This window comes from Mytilus galloprovincialis, chromosome 14 (assembly GCF_965363235.1).
Source record: "Mytilus galloprovincialis chromosome 14, xbMytGall1.hap1.1, whole genome shotgun sequence".
Lineage (NCBI taxonomy): Eukaryota > Metazoa > Mollusca > Bivalvia > Mytilida > Mytilidae > Mytilus > Mytilus galloprovincialis.
Window position 1 is genome coordinate 45,298,668 of NC_134851.1, and position 26,779 is coordinate 45,325,446.

General features: G+C 32.6%; 1 protein-coding gene across 3 annotated transcripts in view; it reads left to right on the top strand.

Annotated features, from left to right (window-relative positions):
* LOC143059446 (TPR repeat-containing protein DDB_G0287407-like) overlaps positions 1-26,779 on the top strand; it is a 53,506-nt gene that overhangs the window by 16,324 nt on the left and 10,403 nt on the right. For all 3 annotated transcript variants that reach the window (XM_076232944.1, XM_076232945.1, XM_076232946.1), the window contains 6 exons: positions 365-540; positions 1,225-1,438; positions 8,438-8,636; positions 9,193-9,275; positions 11,833-12,022; positions 12,624-12,742. In XM_076232944.1, the coding sequence (XP_076089059.1) occupies positions 365-540; positions 1,225-1,438; positions 8,438-8,636; positions 9,193-9,275; positions 11,833-12,022; positions 12,624-12,742 (981 nt within the window). The remainder of the gene's footprint in view (positions 1-364; positions 541-1,224; positions 1,439-8,437; positions 8,637-9,192; positions 9,276-11,832; positions 12,023-12,623; positions 12,743-26,779) is intronic.

A 26,779-nucleotide genomic window follows, 5' to 3' on the forward strand; every position in this document is an offset into this window, starting at 1 on the left:
TTGATAGATATCCACTTTTCTATGATCTACCCAGGCGGCCTCTTACTTGATAGATATCCAATTTCCCATGATCTACCCAGGCGGCCTCTTACTTGATAGATATCCACTTTCCCATGATCTACCCAGGCGGCCTCTTACTTGATAGATATCCACTTTCCCATGATCTACCCAGGCGGCCTTTTACTTGATAGATATCCACTTTCCCATGATCTACCCAGACGGCCTCTCACTTGATAGATATCCACTTTACCATGATCTACCCAGGCGGCCTCTTAGTTGATAGATATCCAATTTCACATGATCAATACCCCTTTAATTGATAGGTACCTCTTAAGTTTAATGAATGATTTCTTCTAATTGACAGTGGGCTTTAGTGTATGTTGGATTACGACAGTTTCTTCGTCCATGTGGGAGTTCAGGAGAAGGACGATTAGATTTCCACCACAGAACGATGAGTAAAGCAGTCAGAAAGATGTACCTATCGGACCAAGTGGCACAACGTTGGTGGCATCAAAGACTTACTGAATATTTTGACAAATGGTTAGAAATTAATTATCAGTATCTTTTTACATTATAATATTTATGGGATTACTATTTCTTGGTGACATTTCACATTTATTTACACTAGAAAATCCAAATATTTATTAATGAGATATTGTTTGTATGAAAAATAAGTAAGTAGTATGAAATATATATATATATACATATACGGATAAACAGCACAAACATAAGGGGATAAAAAAACCTGTTTTTTTATTTATGCCCCACCTAAGAAAGTAGAGAGGCATTATGTTTTTTGGTCCGTTCATCAGTTCGTCTGTCCTGCTTTAGGTTAAGTTTTTGGTCAAGGTATTTTTTGGTGAAGTTGAAGCTTAGTATTCATGTTCTCTATGATATAACCTTTCTAATTTATGCTAAATTAGCATTTTTACTCTAATTTCCCAGTTCACTGAACATAGAAAACGATAGTGGGAGTGGGGCATCCATGTTCTTGTTTTAAGAATATTTTTTATTAATTGATTGTTGGTGCTTATGAGTATTTTCACATGGCTAGATATATACTATTTTATCAGTGCGAAATGTTTAAAATTTCAGAATTTTGTGTTCTCTAAATTCAGTGATTCACAAATTTTTTCACCATAAAATCAATTTTTTGCATATTTTCCAATATTATCCCCCTGTCAAATTATGACTCCCATCATGATAAACTTTTTTTTTTTTCAGTACTGACATGGAAAGAAAAGCAGAAGAGTTGCCTTATCATCTAGAATGTTCTGCTGACAAGGAGAAATTAAAAGAAGTTCTGTTGTCACAAGATATGTTTAAAGAAATGTACAAAGACAACAGTAAACAGCAGTTAATGAAATACTGGCGTTTTATTGGTGGATACCAAATTGCATCAGAATCTTATTATGATTCTCTAAAGAGATTTATCACGGTATATATTATTGCAGGGGCGGATCCAGCCATTTTAAAAAGGGGGGTTCCCAACCCAGGACAAAGGGTGGGGTTCCAACTATATGTCAGTCCCCATTCAATTGCATTGATCTTCCAAAACAAAAGGGGGGTTCCAACCCTCAGAACCCTCCCCTTGATCCACAACTGATTATTGTCAAATTCATTATCAAACTTGTTAGTTTATTTAAAGTACTGTCTAAGTATTATGCCCTTCTTTTTTTCTTGAAAATTTGTAAATCTTCCATTCTGTGGATTTGGTACTCAGATGACAACCACTGATCAAGGCATCCATTTTTTTTTTCAATTGTTAAATTTCTCTTATGATAACAGTTTTTACTGAGCTTGATTGGTTGTAAGCGTATATAAATGTTATGATGTTTTACACTGCAAAGCAATTATTTTGGTCTCTATTGCAAAATATAGAACATAGGAGTAGAATGAAAATACTAAGTCTAAAATTTATTTAGGGTATAGATAATTTACGTTGCAAAAATGTTCAGAATATCCAGATCTACCAATTTTCTATATGGACCGAAATTATCAGATTACTCCATGTATGAGAATTTGCCTTTAAGGTTGCATTTCTGTAAATATTGACAATGCAATTTCCCATAGGAACTCCTTTTACGGCTAAAACTGTACCACTTTTACTATGAAGTTTTGAAAAAAATCTTATCCTAGAATTGAAAGTTCATATGCACCACAATTTTTTTCAAAGGTCAAAATATAGGGCTGTGCGGCATATTTTCAACGTTTATATGCCCTGAACTTCTCAGAGTTTAAACTTACACTAATTTTCTTAACTACCCCTACCTCGAATGAAAGGTTACCACAGATTTCAATGTAAACAATATGCACGTGTTTATTTACTGGTAACATTCCCAAGTTCTGTCTCTGCGATATGGAACACAGAGAGCATAACTGGGAACCAGTATGTAAACAAAATCAATTTTCTATGAATATTCAATTACTCCCCAAAAGAGGCGTGTTTTGAGAAACAGCTGTATTTAAAAAGTGCAACCTATACAGACATTTATTCAAATAGAGAACTCTCTAAAATCAGTTTTTCTCACATTAATACTCATTTATCAGAATTAAAGTCTTAAAGAAATCATTGTGTATACTCTAAATTTTTCTTTACTATACATTTTATACCCCCTCCCCTGTTTCAATTTTTTAAAGAATTTGAAATCAAGTCTTTAATTTTTGCCAGCTTACCCTATTTGCATATTTTCTGATAAAAAATGCCTAGAACCTGTTAAAAACTGTTTTGATAACATATTGAGAGCATATCAGAATATCATAAATGTAATGTTTAGCAGTCAATCATTACAACATTCAAGATTATATAAAGTATCCAATCCAGCCTCTATCTCCAGTCCACATCTTACTGCATGCCTATTTGTCAATTGAAGGACACATTTTCTGCCTCAAATGGTCAATTTAGAATTCTTGTCACAACAGTATCATCTGTAACCATATATCTGACACAATTTAGCTACTATATATACTAGAAGTGTTCAAACAAAGCCATATTTGCAATAGTTGTATGTATGCAGATACCAGTCTGAGATATAAATTCACTTAAAATGTTGTAGAGATGACTGCTAACATCTGATTTTTGCATAACTTCCAAGCATAGTTATTGTTTTCTATATCAAGAAATTTAAAATCATAAAATCATAGCATTTACAAGTTAAATTATTTGTTTTATGACACAGGGGGTAGGCAATTTTCTATGTTTTTTGCCCCTGGGGCCTCAAATTTCCTAAATCATTCTGCTGTTTCTAGCAATTTGGAATATTTAGTACATATTCAGGATAGAACACACTATTGTAAGTTTTCTAAAGATATTTTTGTTTTTCTAGCTTGTATTTATTATGCCGTGATGACAAAAAAGCAGATTTAGGTGTTGCGGCTTACTTTTGGGTTATCGAAAGGACTCAAATACCCCATAAATAATATTCAGGAAGGATCTATGAGTTTCAATGACTGCGAAGAGTAAATATAAGCACTTCTTAACCATTTAACTTACAAATATGCAAATATTATGATTTAATTTTGTATCCAGGACTTTGAGTAAACTTTGCATACTGTAAACTGTGAATTTATGCTGAGTCATCATATTTAAGGCCCAGGATTCTATCAATCTTCATTAAATATTCATAAAACTTCTTATTTGAGTTAATTTCTTTAAAATCTGTGAAATAAAGCAAATTTGGTTAAATTCTGAATGTTCCCCTTTTTCACCCTATATAGGTTGCATTTCTGTAAATATTGACAATGCAATTTCCCATAGGAACTCCTTTTACGGCTAAAACTGTACCACTTTTACTATGAAGTTTTGAAAAAAATCTTATCCTAGAATTGAAAGTTCATATGCACCACAATTTTTTTCAAAGGTCAAAATATAGGGCTGTGCGGCATATTTTCAACGTTTATATGCCCTGAACTTCTCAGAGTTTAAACTTACACTAATTTTCTTAACTACCCCTACCTCGAATGAAAGGTTACCACAGATTTCAATGTAAACAATATGCACGTGTTTATTTACTGGTAACATTCCCAAGTTCTGTCTCTGCGATATGGAACACAGAGAGCATAACTGGGAACCAGTATGTAAACAAAATCAATTTTCTATGAATATTCAATTACTCCCCAAAAGAGGCGTGTTTTGAGAAACAGCTGTATTTACAAAGTGCAACCTTAAGGTGGTATGGGAGTCTAAAATAAAATTCATGATAGAATTTGTTCATACTTTGCCAAAACATAGTATCTATTGATATATTTTCAAAAATATAATAAAAATGATAGGTCACTGCGCATTTTCTCAAGCTACAGGTTGTGACAAAATGACCATTGTGAAGGGATTATACAGGAAAAAACACAATTTGTGGTTAGAAACTAAACAAAATGATAGAATTGTAAAATAAATTAGGAAAAGATAGCTTTCAGACAATGCTTTGAGAATATCAAAAGAAAAGATAGGGTCACTGTACGTTTTTTTCCGGCTAAAATACAAAATAGGAAAATTTCATGTAGAATCCTTCAGAAAATGCACAGATTTAGAGTTACCTCCCTTTAAAATGCCAAATTAAAAACATTTAAAAACAACCAACAATAATCAACACTTGTAAAAATATTAAAATTTATAAGTTATATTCTTATAAATTGGTTCTTTTAAATGAAAATTCACATTAAATATCTGCATTTCTGCATCAAATTTTGCTAACTTGATAGAAGATCTGGACCTTAGGTTCTCTGTTTTTTTGCAATTCAACATGGCAGAAGACACCCATACCACCTTAAGGTAGTTCAGGGGTATACCCCCATCTTGAGTTGTACATTCACAGTACATAATCGGTCTAGTTCTTTACCCAAATCTGCAAATTTGCACACAAATTTGCAATTTATTGCTAACACTGTTTATTTATATAAAGAAAACTTATTGATTCATTGCATTATCGAAAATGTTTTAACAAATACCAAATATTTGTGTTTTTATGCCCCACCTACGATAGTAGAGGGGCATTATGTTTTCTGGTCTGTGCCTCCGTTCGTCCGTCCGTCTGTGCCTCCGTTCGTCCGTCCGTTCGTCCGTCCGTCTGTGCCTCCGTTCGTCTGTCCGTCTGTGCGTCCGTTCGCTTCAGGTTAAAGTGTTTGGTCAAGGTAGTTTTTGAAGAAGTTGAAGTCTAATCAACTTGAAACTTAGTACACTTGTTCCCTATGATATGATCTTTCTAATTTTAGTTCCAAATTAAAGTTTTGACCTCAATGTCACGGTCCACTGAACATAGAAAATGATAGTGCGAGTGGGGCATCCGTGTACTTGGGACACATTCTTGTTATAATCAAGTTTTCAAATAAGCCATTCATCAACAACACTTTTTTAATTCTATTTCTTGATGATAAATCTAATTGTCCTCAGTTTCTACAATAATTTCAAGATAAAGACAGAAATTATAAAATTTATAAAAAATTGTTACATATGCATTTAAGGTAGTTCAGGGGTATAGAAAAAAAATGACAGAATTTTCTTATACTTTGCCAAAATAAAGATTTGACTATGCTTTTTTCAAAAAAATAATAAAAGTATGGGTCACAGCGCTATTTTTCAAGGTATGAGTCGTTCAAAATTGCCAAAATTTGCTTAGATTGTTCATGAAAAAACACATTTTTTTTGCATAAAACAAAATCTATAAGACAGTATTTTGAAATGAAATATAAGAATATAGGTTTTATAATATATTTTAAGAAAATAGAAAGAAAAAATGGTGTCACCAAACTTGTTTTCTTGCTACAAGTAAAAAGTGAAAATTTTCCTATATGTCCAGTATAAATTTTGTTCTAAAAGAGTCATCTCCCCTTAAATGGCTTATTTGAAAACTTGATTATAACAAGAATGTGTCCCAAGTACACGGATGCCCCACTCGCACTATCATTTTCTATGTTCAGTGGACCGTGAAATTGAGGTCAAAACTTTAATTTGGAATTAAAATTAGAAAGATCATAACATAGGGAACAAGTGTACTAAGTTTCAAGTTGATTAGACTTCAACTTCTTCAAAAACTACCTTGACCAGAAACTTTAACCTGAAGCGAACGGACACACAGACGGATGGATGAACGGAGGCACAGACCAGAAAACATAATGCCCCTTTACTATCGTAGGTGGGGCATAAAAAGTGTTGTTGATGAAACTGTCTACCGACTATTTTATTAGAGTAAACACTTAAATTACTATTTTGGAAATAACAGTGAAACCTGTCCAAACCGAACATCTTCGGGACTTAGGATTTTGTTTGGTTTTGGCCGATGTTGGTTTTATCAGGTTCACAACTCACATTATTTGATATGACCGTGCTTATGAACACATTTGGTTTAGACAGGTTTTCAGTTTATGCAGGATTCGGTTTAGCCAGGTTTCACTGTATTCTTATATCTCCTTCATGTATAGCTCTTATCTGATTGGATTCACTTTTTTGTGCCCCACCTACAATAGTAGAAGGGCATTATGTTTTCTGGTCTGTGCGTCCGTTAGTTAGTCCTTTCGTCCGTCTGTCCTTCCGTCCGTTCATCCTGCTTTAGGTTTAAGTTTTTGGTCAAGGTGGTTTTGATGAAGTTGAAGTCTAATCAACTTGAAACTCAGTACACATGCCCTATGATATATGATCTTTCTAATTTTAATGCCAAATTAGTGTTTTGACCCCATTTTCACAGTTCACTGAACATAGAAAATGATAGTGCAAATTTCAGGTTAAAGTTTTTGGTCAAGGTAGTTTTTGATGAAGTTGAAGTCCAATTTAAAATTAACTAACATGAAACTTAGTATATATGTTCCCTGTGATATAATCTTTCTAATTTAAAAGCCAAATTAGAGTTTTTACCCCAATTTCACAGTCCACTAAACACAGAAAATGATGGTGCGAGTGGGACATCCGTGTACTATGGACACATTCTTGTTATTAAACATTTCTACAAGTTTTTGAGTTATTAGGTAGCTGGCATGGGGTGTCTAAATGTTGATGATAGATTTTCCTTAAACTTCTTTAAAGGGACACTAGCTGTCAAATTCGTGGTCACCAATTTGACTCAAATTCTCATATTTGATTTATAATAATGTAAAACATTTATCCTAACTACCAAAAGTCTAAAATAAACAGTTTACAGAGCATGGGGTAGATAATATGAAGGTTCGTTTTGTGTGTATTTTAGTCCAGACACCATCTAATTAACTATCGATTTGACCTCAGATGACCATATAAGCGATGTAAACATAAATAAAGATATGAATAGATTAAACCAACACGTGCAATAGGATTTTTTTTAGGTCTGTTTGAGTTTATTTTATAGATTAAAAATATATATTTCTCAATTGTTTTTAACCGTATAAGTGTGATTTTATATGGATCGAATCAGTAATCAAATGATTTACCGTAGTTTCACTTTCATTGTTGACATTCTTTTTCTTTAAATAACCAGTACATGTACAATGCATGCGTTGTCAATCTCTAGCAAGGGGTTAAATTGAAGTTCACATGAATACGGATTTAATGAGGTCGACTAATTTACTTGCAAGTGAATGAGTAATTATCAATGTTTCTTCGCTTAATTTGACAAAATTGAACCATTTTGGATGCTAAAAGCGAATTATTATTTCACTATTACACTTTCATTATTGATTGAACAAAAAAAAATCTTACTTTAGTTTTTTATGTATCTCGTAGCTAGTGCCCCTTTAAAAGACTTCTTGGTCGATGTAATTTCAAATTTTGATATAAAAGTGTAGGTCCCTGGCCTTGTTTTTTTGTTAAAATTCATTGAAATTAATAAAATCACAATTATTTATAAGGGTTAGATAAGGAAAACTTATATATTCCTTATTGAGGAAACATTAAACAATATAGAAATGCTTAAAACTCAATGAGATAACTGCTTTTCATAAATGCTTCCGAAATATGAAAAAAATTGGGTTCACCAGCCTTATTTTCTTGAAAAATCCCTAAAACATAAGTTGTCAAATTCTATATAAATTTTCTGCCCTTGATTTTAAAAGGATTTTTTTTATGAATACTCTACACATTTTGATAGCTTAGTCTTTACATTTTTTTTAGATGTTTCTATTGTATATTGAATGATACTATAAAAGTATTTTCAAAACATCCCCAGAAGGATTGCTCAGAAATAAATCACCTAATCTACCTTCAATGACAAAACTCTTTTCTATAAAACTGACACAAAGCTACATTTTAAATAAATTTAGGTTTAATAAATTTGCAGATAAAAGTAACAGTTTTCTACTGCAAATTGAGTCATGTGTGTTTTTTTTTTTTCATAGTTGAATATATTTTGGAGATGAGAAAAAAAATTGGATTAGAAATTAAAAGAAAAAAAAATCAATGCAAGTATAAGTTTACTGAAAAGAAACTTGCAAACAAATAATTATATAACTTTTAAATTTTCTTGTTTTGATATTGCAGGATAACAATTTAACAGAAGTTTTAGACTGGGCTCCCATACAATCAAAAACAGCCTCATTCCTAGTGGATATTGGAGAGTATACTATTGCAGAAGACATGCTGAATGAGGTTATCACAACACTTGTTGAAAAATATGGCAAGGATTCGAAAGAGTTATGTGAACCAACTTATTGCATGGTCAATCTATTGTTCAAAAAAGGTAATTACTTGAATGTATAGACTTTTCCATGAAAATGGATTTGGTCAGGTGTTCCGGAACAGTTTTGGTTTAACTAGATCAATAGTGCATGATAAAGTAAGAAAAGTTCGAAATAGTTTTGGCGGGAACAGGCTTGGGAGGTTCAAAAAGAATATCCAAAATGGCAAATACCACGGCAGAGAGGGGAATTTGAGGCAAATTCATCAAATTCATTTAAAATGAGGAAAAAATGTTAGAATATACCAAAAATAAACTTGATAACAACCAATCAAAATCCAGCATTCCTAATTATTTAAGGTGTAATTAATATAAATTACACATAGCTTAGAGGATGATAGAGCAGATTTTACCCTGAGAAACATTGTCAATCGTGGCAATGCCAAGGTTGAAAATGACTTTTCGAGGGGTAACAATCTCCTTATCTCTGTGTTGGGTAATACCTTTGGATAGAGTTAATTGTCTACCAGGTATTACCCAATTAGAATATTTCATTTTGACATAAATGTATAATAAATAATACTAATATGACATACATTCGCCTCTTTTTAACTAACAGCTTTGCAGTATGTATATGGAGCACATCCAGGATACAGAGAGTGTCGTATTAAAGGATTAAAAATCTCAGAACTATGTGTGGCAGTGAGTAATATTATATAGCAAATTAAACTTAAAGGAGAAGGGCATATTAATGATCCAAGAAAATAACATTTTTGAGTCTATGGCCATACTTCAAGTTTGACCCAAAATATAGGGAAATGCATCAAAGGTATAAAACAAGTAAATCCATACTTTCGTGTTAATTTGACCTGTTGACAAAAGTTTGATCCATTTCTGTTATTCAATAAAAATGAGAATGGAAATGGGGAATGTGTCAAAGAGACAAAAACCTGACCAAAGAGCAGATAACAGCCTAAGGCCACCAATGGGTCTTCAATGCAGTGAGAAATTCTGGCACCCGGAGGTGTGCTTCAGCTGGCCCCTGGACAAAATGTATACTAGTTCAGTTATAATGGTCGTCATACTAAACTCCAAAATATATAAAAGAAACTAAAATTAAAAATCATAAAATACTAACAAAGGCCAGAGGCTTCTGACTTTGGACAGGTGCAAAAATGCGGTTGGGTTAAACATGCTTTTTGAGATGTTTACTTATTTTGTATTATATCTTGTCCTACTATATATTTGTACTATGTTCAACCTTTGATAAAAAAGTGGTTAGAATGATGATGAATGTTCACTTCTGTACTCATACTTTGAATAACAATATATAAATAACACATAGCTGAGAGGTTGATAGAGCAGACTGTTACCCCGAGAAAACATTGTCAACTGCGGCGAAGCCAAGATTGACAATGCATTTTTGAGGGATACCAATCTGCTCTTTCACCCTCTCAGGTATGTGTAATTTAATTTATTATACTGAACATCCTATCATTATTTTCTTTTTTAGACTAATTTTATTTTAAAAGTATTTTCTATGGTGTCACGTACATACTTTACGGGTATTGGAAAAAAAAATTAAGTAAGATGTTTTATTTTCTTTTACTTTGACAGTCAAATAATAAAATCTGAGGAAAAACGTAAAATTTAAGCATTGTATTTAATTACTTGATGTAAATTCAATCCATTGTCCTTTAAATTATTGATTTTTGATTGGGCTGGATGAGAGGGTAACATTCAAAAAAATTGTCACCCGCTCAGCCATGTGATAGAGTAAATTAACACCTTTGTATTAGCCAATCAAAATATGGCATTTTAATGTGAAGTATAATAAATGTATTTATTTTTAAAAAATGTTTCAGTACACCAAACAACAAAATAATTATATTTGAATTTACGTCTGCATGTTACTTTATAGAACCCCATTTTGTCCCTTGTTAAAGTTCTCTTTTTGACATTGTTCTACATCTTTTTTTTTTTAATATTAAGATATGAAATGAAGTGGAATGAGTGCAAAGTGTTTTTATATTGTTTCATAGATCAAAATTATTAATTCAATGTATGTTAACTTTTTTATGTTTATATGTCATTTCAAATGATATTAAATAGTGTGTCTTTTTATGTATAGTAATGCCAGTCTATACTGTTTCAGGTTAGGGTGAAGGTTGGTGCCTGTTTAAGTTTTCAAACCCATAGTACATTTTGTATGCAACTGTCTTAATTTACGTGGGGTGCCTGTTGTTCAGTTGTTGTACTTTGTTGGTGTGTTGCAAAAGTGTTCCTCATTTCTCGTTTTTTATATAGATGATGTAATATTTTAAAAATAGATTGTTGGTTTTCCTGTAAAAATTGTTTTACACTAGTCATTGTTAGACCATAACTTGCTGTTTGGTGTGAGCCAAGACTCTGTGTTGAAGGCCTTACTTTGACCTATAATTGTTTACTTTTTTTTACACATTATGACTTGGATCGAGAGTTATCATTGGCACTCATACAAAATGAGTTTCTGTTTTTAGTTTGCCTCAATCAAATGTTGGGAAACAAATATTCATAATGCTTATTATGTACTGCAAAACACTTATCAAATTTGAATTTTGGAGGCTGCACTTTTACCATTCAAGAATTATGCCCCTTTTCAGTTGAAAAATTGCTGGAATTTTTATTTCCCTTCTCTAGCTTAAGTTTACCTCAACCAGATGTTATAAATCTTGTACACAACGCTTATTCAACCAATTTGTTATAAAAACCTTATAGATCCTTATACACAATGCTTATTATTTTTGAATAACCACAAAACACAGATCTGAGGTTTGAATTTTGGTGGCATCACTTTTCAGGTTCCAGAGTTATTCCCCTTTACAAATTCTTTTCTTTAAGTTTACTCAACCAAATGTTATGATACTCATATACTTATTATTACAAAACTCAGATCAAATTTATATGAACTCTTACCTTTCTTGAGTTATGTCCCTTTATAATGTTACATGCAACCAGGGGTATCATATGTGTCCCTGATGGAGACATTCCCCATTTATTTATTTTTCTTTTAATTTTTTAAATTTCTTAGAAAAATAGGATTCCTTTCATATGTATCCTTATAAATATCACAAGGATATCTTAAACATTATCTATACATGTCAAGTGTAAACCAAAGAAACAAAATGACTGACCTATCAATTTCAAGTATTTGTAGAATAATTATGCAAATCATATAACCATTTTAACTAATATCATATATTTTATTTTTTTATTCAAGGTAAATAAGAAATATTTTTCCAAGGATAAACAATATCTTGGACGTGTTTTATTGACCTGTGGATACTTTGAAAGAGGAACAAGTTGTTTGGAAGAAGCAATGAATATGTTTGAGAATATTAACGACCAGCAGGGGTTAGCAGTGGCATTGTATATGTTGGGTGAAAAGAACCAGTATCACAGTGATTTAAGTAAGTCTATTTAATTAACATTAATTAGGGATGTTGGCTCCCTCATTTAAAAAAAAATTAGTTGTTTTTAAAGACTACAATAAATTGATAGTATATAAATAAAGGAACTTTAAAAGCAGAATGTCAGTGTTGTGTGGTTTTTTAAAAAAAATATAATCAATTGAAATTGAGGTTGAAAAAGTATAGGGGTTAAGGGGCAAAGGTTTTATTGGCACTATATAGATATATAAAACTAGAGGATTCCAAATATCTCACAAAAAGACAATTCTTTTTTCATATTTTATTTATATTTTAGCCAAAAACTTTTTTAAGTACATTAACATTTTTAAAATCCATCTAGCATGTCTAAATTTCACTCAGAATATCCCAAAAACTGGGGTTACAGGTAAATTGTCCTCTGCTTTCAAAAATTTAGTCCATGTTTATACATTATTTTTGTAATTTCTCAATTATTTTTTTTTGTACAATTGATTGATTGATTGTGTTTAACGCCACTTTCAGCACTATTATTGCATGATTATGGATTTTATTGTGGCAATTATTGAGGAAGTTACTCCTTAAAATTTGTTAATTTAATAATATTTATCTATACTTAAAACAGGTATACCAACAGAAATGTTTAATAAATCTATGGGACTATGTTCATCCATGTTTGGTAAATTTCACCTCAACACAGCCAGATGTGCACAGCTTCACGGACAGATGTTATGGAATAATTGGGTAACTTTTTATACGAATGCAAAAATAATATTTTGGTTGTATATTGGTATCACATTGGCGTCGTCGTCGTCCGAAGATATTTGGTTTTCACACTCTAACTTTAGTAAAAGAAAATAGAAATCTATGAAATGTAAACACAAGGCCTATGACCATAAAAGGAAAGTTGGGATTGATTTTGGGTGTTTTGGTCCCAACAGTTTTGGAATTAGGGGCCAAAAAGGGCCCAAATAAGCATTTTTCTTGGTTTTCGCACAATAACTTTAGTATAAGTAAACAGAAATCTATGAAATTTTAATATAAGGTCTATGACCACAAAAGGAAGGTTGGGAATGATTTTGGGAGTTTTAGTCCCAAGAGTTTAGGAATTAGGGGCCAAAACAGGTCCCAAATAAGCATTTTTCTTGGTTTCTGCACAATAACTTTAGTATAAGTTAATAGAAATCTATGAAGTTTTAACACAAGGCTTATGACCACAAAAGGAAGGTTTGGATTGATTTTTGGAGTTTTGGTCCCAACGAATTAGGGTCCAAAAGGGTCCAAAATTAAACTTAGCTTGATTTTAACGCAAATTGAATTCTTGGGGTTCTTTGATATGCTGAATCTAAACATGTACTTAGATTTTTATACGACCACAAAAATTTTAATTTTTCGTCGTATATTGCTATCACGTTGGCGTCGTCGTCGTCTTGCTTCGTCGTCGTCCGAATACTTTTAGTTTTCGCACTCTAACTTAAGTAAAAGTGAATAGAAATCGATGAAATTTTGACACAAGGTTTATGACCACAAAAGGAAGGTTGGGATTGATTTTGGGAGTTTTGGTCCCAACATTTTAGGAATTAGGGGCCAAAAAGGGCCCAAATAAGCATTTTCTTGGTTTTCGCACTATAACTTTAGTTTAAGTGAATAGAAATCTATGAAATTATGACACAATGTTTATGACTACAAAAGGAAGGTTGAGATTGATTTTGGGAGTTTTGGTCCCAATATTTTAGGAATTAGGGGCCAAAAAGGGCCCAAATAAGCATTATTCTTGGTTTTCGCACAATAACTTAAGTATAAGTAAATAGAAATCAGTGAAATTTAAACACAAGGTTTATGACCACAAAAGGAAGGTTGGGATTGATTTTGGGAGTTGAGGTCCCAACAGTTTAGGAATTAGGGGCCAAAAAGGGGCCCAAATAAGCATTATTCTTGGTTTTCACACCATAACTTTAGTATAAGTAAATAGAAATCTATGAAATTTAAACACAAGGTTTATGACCATAAAAGGAAAGTTGGGTTTGATTTTGGGAGTTTTGGTCCCAACAGTTTAGGAATAAGGGTCCAAAATTGAACTTTGTTTGATTTCATCAACAATTGAATAATTGGGGTTCTTTGATATGCTAAATCTAACTGTGTATGTAGATTCTTAATTTTTGGTCCCATTTTCAAATTGGTCTACATTAAGGTCCAAAGGGTCCAAAATTAAACTTAGTTTGATTTTAACAAAAATTGAATCCTTGGGGTTCTTTATTATGTTGAATCTAGAAATGTACTTAGATATTTGATTATTGGCCCAGTTTTCAAGTTGGTCCAAATCGGGGTCCAAAATTAAACTTTGTTTGATTTCATCAAAAATTGAATAATTGGGGTTCTTTGATATGCCAAATCTAACTGTGTATGTAGATTCTTAATTTTTGGTCCCATTTTCAAATTGGTCTACATTAAAGTCCAAAGGGTCCAAAATTAAACTAAATTTGATTTTAAGAAAAATTGAATTCTTGGGCTTTTTTGATATGCTGAATCTAAACATGTACTTAGATTTTTGTTTATGGGCCCAGTTTTCAAGTTGGTTCAAATCAGGATCCAAAATTATTATGTTAAGTATTGTGCAATAGCAAGAAGTTTTCAATTGCACAGTATTCAGCAATAGCAAGAAATCTTCAATTGCACAGTATTGTGCAATAGCAAGAAATTTTCAAATGCTCAGTATTGCGCAATAGCAAAAAATCCTCAATTGCACAGTATTGTGCAAAAGCAAATATTTTCAATTGCACAGTATCGCGCAATAGCCAGAAATATCTAATTGTACAATATTGTGCAATAGCAAGAAATGTTCAATTGATTGGAGTTATCTTTCTTTGTCCAGAATAGTAGTTGAGTCAACTTAAATCATTGTTTTATACAATATACAATGTATATTCACTTTTACTACAGTAGATTCCGGTTATTTGCATAGCCTATTTGTCAGACAAAATTATGCAATAAAGCGGAGTATGCTTATATCCGAAATGCCAAATGACAGAGTCAAATAACATCGATAGAACAGATCAGTAAAAGAAATCCATGAAGAAAGATGAACATCTGTAATCCATATACAACAATGAATGTTGATTTATTCTAATAAAAATTATCTGTCTAGTGTCATATGTGTTATTTTATTTTGTTTCTTTAAATAAAGATTATAAACACATTTTGTTTTTAGTTTAGTTTATTTGCGTTCCGACTTTCCTTTACCTGGGATACGAAAATAATCTGTTCTAAAAATAGATTTGTTTCTATGACCCATATGTACAATGTACATTGTTATGCTTTGATTGAAATAAACTTTTAAACAATACTTCACAGTTTATAATTATTTTAACAATAGATGTGTAATGAATTGCCTTTGATATGCAGTTGGACAGTGAAGAAACACCTCGTTAGTTTCGTATCTGCAAATGGGGATAATGGGACCCTGTACGGGTTATTTGCTAGAAACAAGTGTTGAAAGTGAGAAAATATAATAATTAAAAGTAAATGCTCTTTTCATAAAACATTAAAAATAAATGATTGATGCATAAAATTCTTTAACCATTTGTAAATGCCCTACAATATTTAACATTAATACAGATCACCCCAAGCCCAATTAATAGAGTTATGATCGATAATTAGCAGGAGTTATTGTTTTTAAAATTAACCCCAAATGTAATCTATGAACAATTGTTTAAATCCAATCAATTTTTAACACCCTTTGAGATAGAATGGTCAGTGTTTTTACAACAATATCTATTTGACATGTTTATGACCTCGAGGCTTAAAATAGAACATGGGAAACTTTACCTGTGCAGACATCAAGGTTTATTTTTAAATCAAATTCATAATATAGACACGAAAGAAACTGTTTCAAAACTTTATTTAGATAACAAAAAAGTAAATATGAAATAATAACGAAAATAAGAATGCATTCAAGAAAATTATACTTACCAAATTGCCATTTCCGGTCAGAAATCTCGTCAGTTTTAACTAAGCATATATCTAGACGGCAATAATTTCTATGCAATAAACCGAAAGGCCACTTGTAGAGCTATGCATATAACCGGACAATTTAACATTACATGAATGGGAAATGGTTTTGTGCAGGAGAAAACTATGCAATTAACCGAATTATGCTATTAAGCGGTATGCAATTAAGTGGAATCGACTGTACCAACTGATAAATTAAAACAATCTTTACCATTCAGTGATAACAAGCACCTTTTGTTACATTTTAATATTTTATGATGTATTTAAATGAGTAGTTATTGTTGCAAACTCCATTAGAAATTTGAATTGAGATCAGTTTTGGAAAAAGGGAAAGGGGGATGTGAAAAAAAATGGGGGGGGGTTAAATTTTTCTCATTTCAGATTTCATAAATAAAAAGAAAAATTCTTCAAACATTTTTTTGAGAGGATTAATATTCAACAGCATAGTGAATTGCTCAAGGCAAAAAAAGATTTTAAGTTCATTAGACCACATTCATTCTGTGTCAGAAACCTATGCTGTGTCAACTATTTAATCACAATCCAAATTTAGAGCTGTATCCAGCTTGAATGTTGTGTCCATACTTGCCCCAACCGTTCAGGGTTCAACCTCTGCGGTCGTATAAAGCTGCCCCCTGCGGAGCATCTGGTTGATTATGGGCTCAGTTTTCAAGTTGGTCCAAATCAGGGTCCAAAATTATTTTATTAAGTATTGTGCAATAGCCAGAAATCTTCAATTGCACAGTATTGCGCAATAGCAAGACGTCTTCAAATGCACAGTATTGTCCCTTTTTGAATATATGGGGTTCTTATTCAATATGCTGAATCTAACCATGTATTTAGATTTTTAATATTTGGGCCCGATTATCAACAAAAATTGAATTCTTGGGGTTCTATATGATATGCTGAATCTAACCATGTATTTAGATTTAAGTTTAAGTTCTTAGACCACAGTCATTCTGTGTCAGAAACCTATGTTGTGTCAACTATTTAATCACAATCCAAATTCAGATCTGTATCAAGCTTAAATGTTGTGTCCATACTTGCCCACACTGTTCAGGGTTTGACCTGCGGTCGTATAAAGCTGCGCCCTGCGGAGCATCTGGTTAAATTAAAATTGAGATCTTTATTTTACCCCTTTTAATGCCCCTGCTACAGCAGAGGGGGACATTAAGTTGTACCCTTGTCCGTCTGTACATCCATCTGATTATCAGAGTTCTCGAAAAGTGGTAGAGGGATTTGACCACTAAAATTTGCAAAGCACTGAGTTGGACACTCTTTTGGTATTTTTTAATAGAAATAGTAGTGAGGACGAGCAGTTTTTTGTCAGAGACCAACAGATATAAAAAGATTTCGAGAACTCTGTGTTTATGTTACCAATTTTTATCCCCCTGATATGTGTCAGGCAATTTATTAAATGTATTGGCAACTCATAACTTCACTTCATTTTTATGCCCTATCTACGATAGTAGAGGGGCATTATGTTTTCTGGTCTGTGGCTCCGTCCATCTGTGCCTCCGTTCGTCCGTTCGTCCGTTCGTCTGTTCAGGTTAAAGTTTTTGGTCAAGGTAGTTTTTGTTGAAGCTGAAGTCCAATCAACTTGAAACTTAGTACACTTGTTGCTTATGATATGATCTTTCTAATTTTAAAGCCAAATTAGACTGTTGACCACATTTTCATGGTCCACTGAACATAGAAAATGAAAGTGGGAGTTTCAGGTTAAAGTTTTTGGTCAAGGTAGTTTTTGATGAAGCTGAAGTCCAATCAACTTGAAACTGATTACACTTGTTGCTTATGATATGATCTTTCTAATTTTAAAGCCAAATTAGACTGTTGACCCCAATTTCATGGTCCACTGAACATAGAAAATAAAAGTGGGAGTTTCAGGTTAAAGTTTTTGGTCAAGGTAGTTTTTGATGAAGCTGAATTCCAATCAACTTGAAACTTAGTACACTTGTTGCTTATGATATGATCTTTCAAATTTCAAGCCAAATTAGACTTTTGACCCCAATTTCACGGTCCACTAAACATAGAAAATGAAAGTGGGAGTTTCAGGTTAAAGTTTTTGGTGAAGGTAGTTTTTGATAAAATTGAAGTCCAATCAACTTGAAACTTAGTACATATGTTCCCTATAGTATAATCTTTCTAATTTTAATGCCAAATTAGATTATTACCCAATTTCACGGTCCATGGAACATTGAAAAGGATAGTGCGAGTGGGGCATCCGTGTACTTTGGACACATTCTTGTTTGACAAGATTTAATTATAAACTTTTATGACAGAAATAAAATGACTTAGGGTCAATGCTAAAATTAGTTTACAGAACTGTAAACAGGCTTTTTGTGTTGGTCTTTTTTGCAGTACATGTTAAATGAACTTTATTCTGTTGTCAGACATTTCTCTTGTACTACATACCAGAATAACTTCATATTTAAAGCAGCCTATTTATTGCGTCGGGTATAATGTTTTTGACCCATCTGTCCATTTGTGTGTCTGTATAACTGTCCATCAGTCCTGGCCTCACTGTCATAAAACTTTCGAGCATGATTTTTGTACTCAGACTCGAAAATCAACCAATCAAATTGCTGGATTTCTTGTTTCGAGCATGATTTTTGTGCTCCGAGTCCTGAGCAAAGTTTGATGCCTTCAAGGCCTGTTTTTCATCTCAAATCATCTAGATCTGAAACAATACAATAGAATTTCATGAAACTTTGTAGATAATAAGGACATATTATGTAGATGTGAACATTGACAGGAAAATATGTTTCAATTTTTTTCCTAGGAGCTATGCCCTTTGAACTTAAAATTTTGGCCTTAATATACTACAGCCACAGTTTGTAATTGCAACTCCTCTGAAACCACACAACATAATTTCATGAAACTTTGTAGTTAATTAGGACATAATATGTTAATAATTAATGTGCCTATCCACATGCAAGAAAATGTTTACCAGTTGACTTAGTTTGTAGAGTTATGAGTCTTTGAACTTAGGAACCTGGTGAGATTTTGTTTGTCCTTTGACAATGTGGGTGCTAACAAAGGTAACCTTTAAAGGGAAATTCCACGATTTTTTACTTATCATCTAATTATGTTCATCTTAACATAAAAAACACATTTGCAAAGTTTTAAATTTATATTCCTTCTAATAACGGAGAAAATCAAGTATTTGTAACTTTTTTGGTTGAATTCTCGAGTGGGTCGTGACGTTTTAGCCCGATTTGTTGAATTCTGGGAAAAAATAAAATCTCTTTAACTCTTATAGCTAATCGACAATATACGTAATTAAAAGCGCACGGCTGACGAATGGTCGTAGTTATTAACCACAATATAAGAATGAACGAAAATGAATATGCATATACCGTTTTGTATTGATTGAATAAAACTCCTATAAAATTATCTCTAGTAAATGTTTTCGAATAAATTTCATTAATTATTGTTGAGATTTTTTCATAAAATATTTATTGAACATTTTTACTGATATTGAACTGAAAATATTTCAGTTCTATTTACCGTTATTGTTTTGATAATCATTTCAATGCAACTAATGTGTGAGGAGAGTGTGTATATTATTTTGTAAAGGTCACTGTATATTTCTCGGCTTGAGGTCAATTCGTTTACCTTGTAGCTATTTAGCCACAGGTGTGAGTTCAAGCGTACACAGGTATGAATGTTGTTATTTGGAAAGGATAACTTGACAGAAAGGATCAGAAAGAGTATGCTGTATTTAATACACTAAGGTTTAATACACGATGAGAATAAAGATACAATAATTAAATTGTGTACATTAATTGAAAATAAAATTCAGATTCGTAATTTCTAAAGTGTATAAGAATAAAAGGAAACAATTTTTTATTACTTTCTTAGCGGCAATTGGCGTAAAGATTCAAATATGAAGTAAAAACTAGTAGTTTTAATCTTTAATAAAAACTAAATGCAATATTACCCATTTGATATACCATTGCACATCTGTTTGATATCATTGACTTTACCGGAATTTCTTATCTTGTATTCAAATCTGGCTGTGTTAAAATGCTCATAAAACTATCGTAATTTTAAAGTTTTTAATTGAAAAAAATACAACATACAACATGCATGATTTTTATACGACCGCAAATTTTGAAAAAATTTTCGTCGTATATTGCTATCACGTTGGCGTCGGCGTCGTCGTCGTCGTCGTCGTCCGGCGTCCGGCGTCCGAATACTTTTAGTTTTCGCACTCTAACTTTAGTAAAAGTGAATGGAAATCTATGAAATTTTAACACAAGGTTTATGACTACAAAAGGAAGGTTGGTATTGATTTTGGGAGTTTTGGTCCCAACATTTTAGGAATTAGGGGCCAAAAAGGGCCCAAATAAGCATTTTCTTGGTTTTCGCACTATAACTTTAGTTTAAGTTAATAGAAATCTATGAAATTTTGACACAAGGTTTATGACCACAAAAGAACGGTTGGGATTGATTTTGGGAGTTTTGGTCTCAACAGTTTAGGAATTAGGGGCCAAAAAAGGGCCCAAATAAGCATTATTCTTGGTTTTCGCACAATAACATTAGTTTAAGTAAATAGAAATCAATGAAATTTAAACACAATGTTAATGACTACAAAAGGAAGGTTGGTATTGATTTTGGGAGTTTAGGTCCCAACAGTTTAGGAATTAGGGGCCAAAAAGGGACCCAAATAAGCATTTTTCTTGGTTTTCGCACCATAACGTTAGTATAAGTAAATAGAAATCTATGAAATTTAAACACAAGGTTTATGACCATAAAAGAAAGGTTGGGTTTGATTTTGTGAGTTTTGGTCCCAACATAATAAGGGGCCCAAAGGGTCCAAAATTAAACTTTTGTTTGATTTCATCAAAATTGAATAATTGGGGTTCTTTGATATGCTGAATCTAACTGTCATGACTGTGTATGTAGATTCTTAACTTTTGGTCCCGTTTTTTTTTTAGTTTCTTTTAAACATTTCATTCTTACATAATTAAATTCATTTGACAATCATTTACACGAATTTTTTGTGAAAAGAATACCAATTATATCTAAGCTAAAGCATTAATTTTTTTGAGGATTTTTGTACATTTTTTTTTTAAATTCTATGATAATATTTGTGCAATGTTGAACATGATAGCCGTCATTAATCCAAAAGAGTAATACAGTAGTTGTAATAAAACTTATATTTTAGTCATTCATAACTGATATTGACGAATTTAGAATAGTTCGTCTATACATCGTTGTTCTTGAAACAATCATTATTAGTATACATGTAAGTTTCCTGACGTATAAGCGCCATTGAGGATGAGCTCCGAAGAAAGCAGACTTAGTCTAGTAGCGTTTCATTAGTTTGTTTGTTGGGAAAGGAGAGGAAATGCAACCACTTGTACAGATAAACGACAGAATTAACATACAAGCATTTATAGTCAACACAACCAGAAAGAGTTCCCATCGTTGGACGGGGAATATGAAGGCTTCCAAGAATGAACAAGTGACATGTCTAACTCTGAACAGTTAGAAAACGGACTATCGACATCGACCGCTTGTTCTTAATATTTGAAACTGCATGCATATATACGTATACGTTTATGATAGTGATGAGTTCTTGCGTCTGACAAAAACTAAATTCCTTCATGGTTATATCTTGTCATACGTTTATATTGGTTTGTAAGGTGATTACTCAAAATCGTTATTTGAAAATCCTGTTTGTGAGATGTAGATTCATTTCAATACAGAAATTTCGTCTATATATTAAGGAGGGGGGGCAAGGGGGGTCCCAATAACAGCAAAACAGCAAATTGATTTGGCTTATAACAGATAACAAGGAATTAAAATGGACAAAAACAGATAACAGTAAATGAAATATTAAAATAAGTCAAGTCCTGGAAAAAATTTCTTATTACGGGTATAATCCTTTGTAATGAATTCCATTTTCTATGAACATGATTTTAGAATTATGTATCTAGAAATACTAGAATGTGTTTGCTACTTAATATATGATAATATTCTGTATACGCCCGTTTTCGGGAGGTATTATGGTATACCGTTGACCGTCCGTGGGACATAAACTCAAAAACTCTGTAACCTATTTGAATAAAACAAGGCAAATTGTTTATCTATTGGCGTGAGCTCCCTATTGTTTTTTGTAAATTTTAGATTTTACGTTTCTGAGTTATGTAACAATACAGAAACAGCTCCGCAATAAGTGGTGCACAGTAAGTCCCCAAGGGAATTCCCATAACTTAACGATATACGGAAACTCCATAGCAGACAATAATGATATCTGGTAAAAATTCAAGGGCAGTTATGGTATCAAAGCTGATCCAATTGTCATGATTCTTGTGTTTGTTTTTACTAAAAAAATAACCTTAAAGTTATCAAAGGTACTAGGATTACAATTTAATACGCCAGACGTGCGTTTCGTCTACATAAGACTAATCAGTGACGCTCATATCAAAATACTTATAAAGTCAAACAAGTACAAAGTTGAAGAGCATTGAGGAGCCAAAATTCCAAAAAGTTGTGCCTTAGTTTTTCAAAAAATTCAAAGTTTGGTAAACAGGAAATTTATAAAAATGATCATATAATTGATATTCATGTCAACACCGAAGTGCTGACTACTGGGCTGGTGATAATCTCGGGTACGAAACGTCCACCAGCACTGGTAACGACCCAGTGGTGTTAAAAGTTATCAAAGGCACCTAAAAGAGTTAGAATATATATATATATTCACACATTTTTTTTTAAATGCCCGTTCAATGAGGTGTGTGAATTTTTTCTTAAATATCAAAATGCACCAATTATAAGCATGCAATCTATCAAGTGCTTCGAACGAATTTTGACACTCCAAAAGTAATTTATTCCACTATTTTCATAGGCCTTATTTGAACAATTTATTAACAGGTTTTTGATTGTACCAAGTGTACTAGTAAGTAGAATACATGGAACAATGGCTTGAAGATGAATTAAATCTTTGTTTGTAATGAGTTATGTGCAGCTTCCGAACCCAGTACATGGTTGGAACTTTCATTGTACAATGTATTTGGTTCTGCTTTGAACAGAATCACAGAACTGAGTCTGTGTACCTTACTTTATTATATAAAAGGTCAACTGGTTATAAGGACCTAGTCCTTAATTGAGATCCTCATCAGATATCCCTGGCCATATGTTTTCCTTTTTGTTATATTAAGAATTGTTCGAATTTAATATTTACGTACGAGAAGCAAGAAACATTGTCCCCATACAAAGAAATTAAGATAATTCTAAATACATATTCATAAGAAAAATAGAATTTATTACAAAGGATAATTTTAAGATATACAGGAATTGTCCTGGACCTCACTGCTATTAATATGCTTATGTGATGATCTGTGATGGGTATATGTTAGTAGAATCCTTCTCAGAATACGGCACCACCATATTAATAGTTGTAGACCCCAATGTCCAATGATCTTCAATTTCTACCGACTATTTGCTGTCAAAAACAAATGCTAATATTTGAAATTTCAATAACAGTTAACAGTAAGTAACATTATCACAATAACAGATAACAAAAAATATAATAGTCCAATAACAGCTAACAAAGAATAAGACAATAACAGCTAACAGCAAATATATTTTCACAATAACAGATAACAAAGAATTAAATTGCCCCATAACAGCATAACAGTTAAACCCCTTGCCCCCCTCATTAAGTTTCACAAGTGTATAACAAGGAGAAGCTCTGAAGGTACATTACTCACATTTTGTTTGGGTGTGAACCATCGATGTTTACAGCAATATCAAAGAATAAGATGATAATGGTAGAAAGAAATATGGGCGTCATGTGGCAAATATTACATGCATATCGGACCATGAGTTGTCAATCTGTATGAAAAGCTTTCCAATACAACCATATTATTGAGAAGGAATGTTTACATGCTATACTCTCGTACTAGTATTACAGGGTGCTTGTGGCGTTCACCTTAGACACACATCTTTTTAACGATGTTTAAAAAAAGACAGAACCAATTCAATGTCATATTTCCCTATTTTTTAAATATAACTAAAAGTCTTTTATCTGACAAGAATACCCCTATTTAGCGGGCAAGTAATTTATTCTTTTTTCTGTTATTGAATACCAAGAAAGAAAATAAATCCCGAAATTAATTTGAAACTTTGATACTCAATAGTTTCCCAGCAAAATATTCACATCCCTTGGGGACAATCAGTGTTCGTCCAGTGGCATATATAACAATTGTGATGACGACGTGAACAATCTTATTGAAATATAAATCTGTGATTTTACTATGTCCACAACTTCGATGAACCAAAGCAAATTATACATCGACCTGTATTTTAAATCAAATTGGTGGACTAGTCTATTTACAAATCTTTTACCCCAATTTATTCAAAATATATGTTTTTTTCTTATGTTCAATGTATAACATGTATATATTTTAAATTGCGTTATAGTTCCGTAACTTTCTACCCAGTCGTATAAACGAATCGTCGACAAGTGCGTACATTTTTTTAGCTCACCTGGCCCGAAGGGCCAAGTGAGCTTTTCTCATCACTTGGCGTCCGGCGTCCGTCGTCGTCCGGCGTCGTTAACTTTTACAAAAATCTTCTCCTCTGAAACTGCTGGGCCAAATTTAACCAAACATGGCCAAAATCATTATTAGGGTATCTAGTTTAAAAATTGTATCCGGTGACCCGCCCAACCAACCAAGATGGCTGCCATGGCTAAAAATAGAACATAGGGGTAAAATGCAGTTTTTGGCTTATAACTCAAAAACCAAAGCATTTAGAGCAAATCTGACATGGGGGTAAAATTGTTTATCAGGTCAAGATCTATCTGCCCTGAAATTTTGAGATGAATCGGACAACCCGTTGATAGGTTGCTGCCCCTGAATTGGTAATTTTAAGGAAATTTTGCTGTTTTTGGTTATTATCTTGAATATTATTATAGATAGAGATAAACTGTAAACAGCAAAAATGTTCAGCAAAGTAAGATCTACAAATAAGTCAAATGACCAAAATGGTCTGTTGACCCCTTTAGGAGTTATTGCCCTTTATAGTCAATTTTTAACCATTTTTCGTAAATCTTAGTTATCTTTTACAAAAATCTTCTCCTCTGAAACTACTGGACCAAATTAAACCAAACTTGGCTACAATCATCATTCAGGTATCTAGTTTAAACATTGTGTTCGGTGACCCACCCAACCGACCAAGATGGCCGCCATGGCTAAAAATAGAACATAGGGGTAAAATGCAGTTTTTGGCTTATCACTCAAAAACCAAAGCATTTAGAGCAAATCTGACGTGTGGTAAAATTGTTTATCAGGTCAAGATCTATCCGCCCTGAAATTTTGAGATGAATCGGACAACCCGTTGATAGGTTGCTGCCCCTGAATTGGTAATTTTAAGGAAATTTTGCTGTTTTTGGTTATTATCTTGAATATTATTATAGATAGAGATAAACTGTAAACAGCAAAAATGTTCAGCAAAGTTAGATCTACAAATAAGTCAACATGACCAAAATGGTCTGTTGACCCCTTTAGGAGTTATTGCCCTTTATAGTCAATTTTTAACCATTTTTCGTAAATCTTAGTTATCTTTTACAAAAATCTTCTCCTCTGAAACTGCTGGGCAAAATTAAACCAAACTTGGCCACAATCATCATTCGGGTATCTAGTTTAAAAATTGTGTCCGGTGACCTGGCCAACCAACCAAGATGGCCGCCATGACTAAAAATAGAACTTAGGGGTAAAATGCAGTTTTTGGCTTATCACTCAAAAACCAAAGCATTTAGAGCAAATCTGACATGTGGTAAAATTGTTTATCAGGTCTAGATCTATCTGCAACAACAAAAGAGAGTTTTTCACGACCTCAGCTGGCTATACAACCCTTGCACAATCAACTGAATTTTGCAGAAATTATTAATAGGATAGATTGCCCTTATATGATAATTTTTTATTACCTTTTTGGTTTTTTTTGGCAAAGGGGGAGCTGGGGGGGTGGGGGGGTTGCGCAACAACAAAACAACTTCACAACTTTCTCATTACTTTGCATTTCTCGTTAGATAAATTTTACAAAATTCTCCCCTGAAACAACTGTCAAATTTAAACAAACTTGGTTTAAATCACCACTAGGATATCCAGGGACCACTGTGTATGATGACCCTGCCTGCCCACATGGCTGAAATAAAACATAGGTTTCAAACGCACTTTTTAGTATTATATCTCTGAAACTAAACGACAGTACAACAGTTGCATTTATCATGCATCAATTGTAAATAAAAATATCAGGTGAGCGACACAGGGTCCTTGGACCCTCTAGTTTAAATCAATATTTCTGGTATGTTCCAATCTGTCCTTCACTATTGACAATGAGTATATATTACATTTTCCCAAATTCACCCTTGGAAAAAATATTTAAATAGAGTTTAATTTCATCAAATCTTATTTTTTGGGTATTATTTATATTTTTATGAATAATATTCTCTACACCAGAAATGTAATTTATAAACAAGCGTATGAGTTTAGTAATGACAAGTAAGACAGAGTTGTATATTATTCATCTGATAGTTCAAAATGGAAAATTATAAGTTATCGGCCGTGTACACTGATCAATACCTGCAGAAGTGAAACGATGCATGAACTTGCAAGCCCGACAGGAAATCGCTTGAATACCTGGACGTGTCTCCTCACACCCCTCGCAATACCTTTGGAAGTAATACCTTGAGCCATGCTGGTGATCAGATGAGGGAAGATCAGAATTTATTTGAAAAAAGTTTATTACTTTAAAGAATTA